This window comes from Festucalex cinctus, chromosome 10 (genome assembly GCF_051991245.1).
Source record: "Festucalex cinctus isolate MCC-2025b chromosome 10, RoL_Fcin_1.0, whole genome shotgun sequence".
In the NCBI taxonomy this organism is placed as follows: domain Eukaryota; kingdom Metazoa; phylum Chordata; class Actinopteri; order Syngnathiformes; family Syngnathidae; genus Festucalex; species Festucalex cinctus.
This window is the reverse complement of record NC_135420.1, coordinates 24,516,993-24,525,135: the sequence shown is the minus strand read 5'-3', so window position 1 is coordinate 24,525,135 and position 8,143 is coordinate 24,516,993. Positions and strand designations below refer to the sequence as shown.

The following is an 8,143-nucleotide window of genomic DNA, read 5'->3' as shown; positions in this document are numbered from 1 at the left end:
GATTGTTGTCATATTTCGTACTCGGGAGGAATGTGGACACCATATGAAGTGTGAGTCAAAGAAACATTCAGGTAGCAAATGTGCATCTAAAATTTGTAAAATTGTTTATACTAAAAGGATTTATTCTAATTTTATTTTGTATTATTGCTAAAATAGATTATTTTAATTGTACTTGTAGTAAAATTAACTAACTAGTTATTTGAACAAAAAAATAAATATTTAAATTAATAATGAAATCAATGATGAATTTGATTGTAATGAATCGACCAATTAGTTAATTAATTTTATGTCGTTTGTCGCGGTCAGGTTACGATTACATTTTACAAGTTTGCAGCGTGGCACGGTCACGTGACTAAAACCCGGAAGTCAAACAGGAAGTGGTCGATGTGGTGAAGTAACGACTTGATTTCAAGATACTTTTACACATAAGAGATGGACATTGGAGCTAACAACGTGAATCAAGACTGTGACCGGAAGTTGCAAATAGCAACTCGAGGAAAATTGAGAAAATTCAATTGTTTGCGCGGTAAGTTTTCTACGAGCTCCATTCACATATTTAGGATACAGGACTGTCAAACTTTGTTTTCACCGAGACCTACATTTTTGTAAAATTTTACCTAAAAATGTTTGTAAACGCCAACAAATCAAGAAAAAAAACACTGGTTTGGCTCGTGAGTTTCACACATGATTTTGAACAATAACATTCTGCCTTTTTGTGGTCCACCTGAAGGTCGAGAGGTTGCGTGCGGTGAGTTTTGGGACGCGGTGGTTGTGACTGCCGTGGACGAGAAGCAGAAAGACGCCTACGAGATTCAGATTAGAGAAAAAGTGGACAAGAAAGAGCTCCCGCTTGGTGTTCAGTACAAAGTCTTCTCGGATCCACCTGGATGTAAAATAGGTGAGTGTGCCCAATTGTTTTTATTTAAAGATCACACCAGTCTTCTTCAGTGGTTATTTAAAAAATGTTAGAAATAAAAACATAAGCGTTCAATATGACTAGATTGTTTTGGTTTGTTAGTGATTTTTGTACTGAATGAAATGTATAGCCTAATTACTTTTATTCTCCAGGCAACGGCGGCTCCACTCTGCACGCTTTGCAGCACCTCAGTGACATCTATGGCAAGACTCTTTGCAGGATGAAAGTCATGCTGATCCATGCAGGTTGGTGATAAATCCAGTGGTGGGCGGTCATGTGGGGCTTCTCTGTGTGCTTAAAAACTAAAATATATATATAAAAGGGCTGACCTACATTAACAATATCAATTCTACTGTTTGTTTCATGAAATTGTATTTAGCCACTCGCACAACAATTTATTCTCTTTATTGTTGTTTCTCTTGGTTGTGCTGTTTTTAGTACATTTTTTTTGTGTACTCAATTTTGTATCGTTGCAGTCTTAGTCACCAGTCCAGGTATCAAATGCACGGTCCACCACTGGATTACTCATCGCTAATGACTGTTTCCCACATGAAAGTGAACAGTTTCTGATTCTTAAATGTTCACCCAGGTGGCTCGAGTCAGCGCCTACCCAGTGCCAGCGCGCTCGGGAAGATCTTCGCCGCCGTGCCGTTGGGTGAGCCCCTCTACCAGATGCTGGACCTCAAACTTGCCATGTATGTGGATTTCCCCGATCACATGAACCCCGGCGTGCTGGTGACCTGCGCGGACGACATCGAGCTCTACAGTATCGCCGGGAATGAGTGCGTCGCGTTCGACAAGCCGGGCTTTACCGCTCTCGCGCACCCCTCGCCGCTTTCCATCGGCACCGCCCACGGCGTGTTTGTTTTGAAGCCGTGTGATGACGGCGAGTGGTCGGAAATGGAGAACAGAACCTGCTTGCGCTTTCTACACAAACCGAGCGTTGATACGATGCGAGACATGGGTGCAGTTTGTCAAAGAAGAAGCGATTGTTTTCCGTTATCTGATGCCGAGTTTGTCTACACGGACAGTACTTACTATGTGGACTTTGAGACGTCGCAGCGTCTCCTTGGCGTCCTCAAAGAGATCGGACCGTTGGAGTGCGAGATCGACGCGTATGGCGATTTCCTCCAAGCGTCAGGCCCGAGTGCCTCGATAGAATATGCCCGCAACACGGCTAACGTCACCAAAGAGGACGACGGATTGGTGGAAATCCGCCAGAAGATTTTCCGTCTTCTCCGGGGAACGCCACTTAATGTGATCCTACTGAATAACTCCAAGTTTTATCACATCGGGACCGCGACGGAATATCTCTTCCACCTCACCGCGGATGACGCCCTGAGGAGCGAGCTGGGTCTTCTGTCTTCTGCGTTCAGTGTGCACCCGAAGGAAAAAGCGGATGCGGCATCATGCGTGATGCACAGCGTCCTCAAACCAACGTGTTCTGTGGGGGCCGGATCCGTGGTGGAGTACTGTCGACTGGGGGAGGGCGTGTCCGTAGGCCGGGACGCAGTCGTCAGCAGCTGCTGGGTCAGTCCCGGTTCCTCGGTGCCCGCTGGGGTCTTCATGCATTCGCTGTGCGTGACCCAGCAAGACAGAACTGGCTTCGTAACCGTCGCCTTCGGAATTAACGACAACTTGAAACGATGCGTGAACGCATCCGCGTCTGTGGAAGCGTTGACGCTATTGGGCGTGACTTTGGAAGCTTGCGTGGCCCTCTGGGGTCTGGAATGCCGTGACTTAAGGTTCTCCGGTGATGTGTCCAGCTGTAGTTTGTGGACCGCTTGTTTGTTTCCTGTTTGCGAGGACCAAGAACGCTCGTTTTGTGTGTCGCTCAACATGTTGCAAGCAGTCCTGAGCAGACGTGCCTTCACCGTACCCAAAGACATCAAACTTATATCTATGCATGAAGCTCTGCTGTGTAAGAACCTGCAGGAGATGCTGAAATTCAGGAAGGGACTCTATCATGACATCTCACAGAGATTATGAAGAAGTTAATTTCTAATTTTCTACCAATTATTCTTTGCATGTTCGTGGGTGAATTGTAGTCTTTCACAGCTGATTTTGCGCTCTAAGATCATTTGGGTCAAAAATGGACCAATTCAATTTGACCCAGTTTCTGAGTCGCATTACAAAAAAAAAAAAATCATTTTGTATGAACCCCCCAAAAATTGTGTCCCTTTGTACCAAAAAAAACCAATAATAATAATTATAAAATTGAGTAATTTTGTACCCCAAAAAAAAAAAACTAAACAAAACTGTGTGAATACGTCTCACAAATGGACCCAAGAAGGTGGATATTGACCCTAACTGGTTTATTTCTGGCCCAACTGTTTTCAGAGTTAGGCCAAAAACACAATTTGGGTCCCAAAAAATTGGCCAATCCACTGCTACTCTACTATTTGACCATTTTTTTTAGTTGCTTTGCATAAAACAACCCCTCAAAAATTGTCATTTTGTATGAAACAACCCAAAATATTGGGCTGTTTTGTATATAAATAAAATAAAATAAAATTGGGTCTTTATGTTAAAAAAAAAAAAAAAAAAAAAAAAAAAAGCTGGGAGGACACTTTGGACAAATTGATCAAAGTAGTGGTTCGGTCCATTAACCCAAATTGGGTTATTTTGACCCAACTGGTTTTATAGTTGAGTCAAATATGGAACATTGAATGATCCACTATTTGGGTCAATTTGACCCAACCTGTTTTTTGTTTTGTTTTGTTTTTCCCCAAAATTGAGTCATTTTGGGTTGTTTTAAAAAAATGACTCAATTTTGTGGGGTTGTTTACTTGTTTTATATACCTAGAAAGCAGTAGTAGTGGATTGGTCCATTTTTAACCCAAATTGGGTTCGTTTTTGACCAAACTTTTTTTTTTTTTAGAATGTGAGTGTGAGGTGGATATTAAAAGAAATATGTTAACCCTTTGCAATTTGACTCTAATGAAATACAATTGAATAAATGCTTGACTGCAAGGAGACAAATATTGTCATAGAGCATTATATTCACAGAAAAAAAAACAAACATAATTTTTCTTCTTAATTCTTCCAGAGCTGTAGACAGTGCAACATGAAAGTTTTATAGCAATGGTAGTTCTCCAATTAGACGTGATGAGACCCTCCCCCCAAAATGTGCCCCTCACCTCCCTTTCCCATGACCTCTACATACTCTACATGTCCTCACAACACAAGGATTACCTATGTCGCACGCGCACACACTCGCTCACGTGTCACGGCGATGAAGGGAGATCAGTTGTCGCAGTTTGTTCGGCCGTTATTATTTTTAGCCCGCCGCCATGATCCCCTCTTTATCTGGACGTGTGCAATTGTGGCAGAGGGAGCGATTGTATGACTGACGGCCTGTTCGCTAAACATCTTACAGCATACAGCACTGACTGATCAATGGGGAACTACAAATCCAGACCATCGCAGACGTGCACAGGTAATACGAGAGACGTTTTTGTGCTTTTGGAATATGATTGATTCTATATTGCCACACAGTTCTGAGATTGGGAGTTGATTTTGGGCCCAGGCCTTCCTGTATGGAGTTTGCATGTTGCCCCCTGTATTTGAGGTTTCCTCCCACATTCCCAAGTGGGATGCACAAATCTGGCCAAAATGATAATATAGATTGTTTTTGATTGATATTATAATCCTGATTATTAACTCATTCACTCCCAGCAACCCCCTTTGCTGTTTTACTGGATTTTGACTGATTTTGCAAGGCAAAATATTGTGTTCTATTGCGATTAAAAACAAGAAACCTACCAAAAGCAAGATTAGAGTCTCTTCTTTCATCAGGAAAAAAAAAAAAAAAAAGTATATTTCTATCTTCAGCTGCCACCTACTGGCCTACCATTGCTGCAAGCATTCTCTTCAGTTCAGAGGATGCATCAAAGCCTTCTTCATGCTCTAGCATAAAAGAAACAAAAAAACAAAAAAAACGTATAAATACGTCTTTGGGAGCAAATGAGTTAATCACAGTTATTCATCACATCTGTATTTTTACTGCACCGCTTTTCCATAGATTTAAATGTGAAAGGAAGCTTTAAAATGATGCGGTTTTCATAAAAAAAAGAAAAAGAAAAAAAGAATGAGCCAAGAATTTATAATGTATCAATGGCTAACTGAATAAATATTATGTAATATGAACATGAACATATTTGTCCCTTGCCCTGAAGGATGCTGACCCTCATCCCTTTCACGCAGGATGCGTTTGCCCCCTGGTGGTTGGATGACTAATACTTATTAATTAAGAAAGTGCTGGATTATCTATGTGGCATTTGAATGTGAATAATATTGTTATTGGTTCTCGCCCATCCTTCATTTTGTGTGTCGCTTAAGATGAGTGGAAGAAAAAGGTGAGCGAGTCGTACTCTGTGATCTTGGAGAAGCTGGAAGATGACCTCCAGCTCAAAGACAGCGAGCTTGTGGACCTCAAACTTGCATTCAGGTGAGCCCTTTGTCTGTTTTGCATACTTTTACTGCACCAATATATATTTTATCTTTTCTTGTTAATTATTTTTATATCTATTTTTATTTTATTTTTTTCCATCTCTGCGACTCAGCTCCGACGAGGCGTTCCAAAAGGTGAACTTGAACTACCGGACAGAGAAAGGCCTGTCACTGCTGCATCTCTGCTGCGTGTGCAAAGGTATGCATGGCCACCACACACTATTAATAACTCGTCAACAAAACACTATGTTGCAGTGGAAGGACAGATTACTAGCGACTTATATGAGGACAACCTTTCGGCGTTGAAGTCAACCCTATTAAAAGTTTTTTTGTGTGTGTGTGTGTGTGTTTGTGGAATCTACCATCAGCTATGTTTTTGGCCTCTTTGTGTAACGTCACGAGGTGCCACAAAATGGGACATGCTCTGACTAATAGGAAAGTAGTAACGAATGTCAATGTGTGCTATATGTATGCTAAAGTTATTAGATTTAGCCTGTGGTGTTGTACTACTATTAATACAGGCAATTTTTTAGTGTTAGGGTTAGTTATTATTATATTTAATTATTTTTAAATTTAATTAATTAATTTAGCTATTTTTTTATTTATTAAATTTATTTAATTATATTTAAATATTTTATTAAATTAATTTAATTATTTTATTTTCTAACCCCTGTTCAAAGTTTTTGTGATGTACAAAAAAAATAAGACACCCAAGATAAATCATTTGAAAACTTATTTCACTATTACTGTGACCTTTAACCTTTGCAACCCAGTTGAAAAAAAAAAGTAAAATGTAAAACTCAAAATTCGCTTTGATGAAACCAAGTTTGAACTTTTTGGCCATATTTGGCGCAACTACAAAAGAATACCACACGTACAGTTCTAATATCAAATTTTGGCGCTGTTTTCAGTTGGAACCAGGGCCATTAGTCAAGGTGGAGGGAATTATGAACCGTTCCAAATTGCACTCAACGTTAACTGCAAAATTTCCAGGCTACTTCGAGAAAGTGAAGGGAAATGTCAGGAAAAGCCTACTTGAACAGCTGAGCATTATTTGGAGTTAGGCACTAAAAAAAAAATTGTACCCACAAAAACCTGGCATTTAATCAGGGGTGTGTAGACTTTTTTTTTTTTTTTTTTTTTTTTTTTTTTTTTTTTTTTTTAAATAAATACTCTAATTGTATATTTTTGTGTGGTATGTGTCCAGGTAACAAGGGACATATCAGCTCTTTAATGCTCAAAGGTCTCCGCCCCTCCAGACTGACCAAGAATGGATTCACCGCACTCCATTTGGCTGCATATAAGGTGAACCCATACAGGAAATGCTCGTCGTAGATTCCTCAATGTTGCGCAACTTGTCGCTTCTTCGCCTTCATTGCCGTTAGGACAACGGCGAGCTGGTTACCGCGCTCCTCCACGGCGGCTCGGACGTGCAGCAGCTGGGCTACGGCGCCCTCACCGCCCTGCATGTGGCCACGCTGGCCGGACACATGGAGGTGAGCGAGCGCTCAAGGCGAGGGGAGTCTTCACCGCCCTTTTTTTTTTTTTTTTTTTCCGCCGCGTTAGCTGACGGGTTGCTCGCGCGCAGGCGACCGATATTCTCCTCCAGCACGGCGCTTCCGTCAACGTCCAGGATGCGGTGTTTTTCACCCCGCTGCACATCGCCGCCTATAATGGCAATGAGCAGGTGAATCCGATCGTTTTTAAGTTCCGCGGTTATTCAGCATGTGACGCGGGATTTTTTTTTCACCACCAGCTCACAAAACTACTGCTGAAGTTTGGAGCGGATGTGAACGCCAGTGGCGAGGTGGGCGACCGGCCGCTGCATCTGGCCGCAGCAAAGGGTTTCCTCGACATCATTGCGCTTCTGGTCGGCGAAGGGGGGAAAGCTAATGGTAAGTAAGTCTTTCGGAACAGTAACCATAGCCAAATTCTACATATTTTTATCGACGCGAGCTGATGTTTACTGTTTCCACTAACAACAAGGCTGTAAACACAAAGGAGCTAGTTTATCGGTTTTAGATATTTTCATTTTGAGTTTTGAATTTTTTAACATGTTACACTCTGCAACTACATTTATATAATATTAAATGATTCGCAGTATTTGTTTATTTGTAAAGTTTTAGTTAAAAACGACATACATTTCTTTAAAAAAAAAATGAAGTAATGTTACATTTTCATCATTTATAATGTTAGAAGTATCACACTGCATTTTTAAGTTTAAAGTTGGAAAATTACACTATTTTTTTTAATAAGTGAAACATTTTGTTACAAGACTTGTTTAATTAAATTGGCAAAATATGAACATTTTTTCCAATCAAAAATAAACTAAAATATTGTTCTTTACAATGACACAATTAAAAAAAATAAATGTCAAATGTTAAAAGATATTTTGTTTTTAAAGGTGAACGTAACAAGGTGACTTTTTTTTAATAATAATAAAAAAAAAAGAAAAAACTTTTCAGTAAATGTTACAAGATATAACATTTTCTTAAAATAAAGACGATTTCAAGATATCACTTTATTTTAAAGTTTTAATTTAAAAATAAAATCACACATTTTAAAGAAAATAAAGGCAACCATTTTTCATTGTTACAATATATCACACTATTATTTATTTGATTTATTTATTGAAGTTGAAGGCCACAAAATGTGACACTATTTTTAATTTTAAAAAAAAGCAAAACATTTTAATATGAAAAGGTACTGCACAATTTATTTTGTTTCAGTTGAAAGTTACAAAATAGCACACAACTGTACAAAAGTGACATCATT

At 39.7% G+C, this 8,143-nt stretch overlaps 2 protein-coding genes across 14 annotated transcripts in view; both read left to right on the top strand.

Moving 5' to 3' along the window:
- The first annotated feature begins 377 nt into the window (after positions 1 to 377).
- fpgt (fucose-1-phosphate guanylyltransferase) lies at positions 378 to 3,466 on the top strand. Its single transcript, XM_077534326.1, has 4 exons — positions 378 to 526; positions 731 to 898; positions 1,069 to 1,161; positions 1,506 to 3,466. The coding sequence occupies exons 1-4, from the start codon at positions 433 to 435 to the stop codon at positions 2,903 to 2,905; spliced, it is 1,755 nt and encodes a 584-aa protein (XP_077390452.1). The 5' UTR covers positions 378 to 432; the 3' UTR covers positions 2,906 to 3,466.
- The window catches only part of tnni3k (TNNI3 interacting kinase), a 39,729-nt gene continuing 33,178 nt past the window's right edge, over positions 1,593 to 8,143 (top strand). For 10 of the 13 annotated variants that reach the window (XM_077534273.1, XM_077534267.1, XM_077534266.1 and 7 more), the window contains exons 1-7: positions 4,141 to 4,355; positions 5,258 to 5,366; positions 5,482 to 5,567; positions 6,576 to 6,673; positions 6,754 to 6,864; positions 6,957 to 7,055; positions 7,125 to 7,263. In XM_077534273.1, coding sequence (XP_077390399.1) covers positions 4,316 to 4,355; positions 5,258 to 5,366; positions 5,482 to 5,567; positions 6,576 to 6,673; positions 6,754 to 6,864; positions 6,957 to 7,055; positions 7,125 to 7,263 — 682 coding nt within the window. In that variant the 5' untranslated portion in view covers positions 4,141 to 4,315. Of the gene's footprint in view, positions 1,612 to 4,138; positions 4,356 to 5,257; positions 5,367 to 5,481; positions 5,568 to 6,575; positions 6,674 to 6,753; positions 6,865 to 6,956; positions 7,056 to 7,124; positions 7,264 to 8,143 lie in introns of those variants that run through there. The other 3 variants (XM_077534269.1, XM_077534274.1, XM_077534271.1) reach the window with 3 other exon arrangements.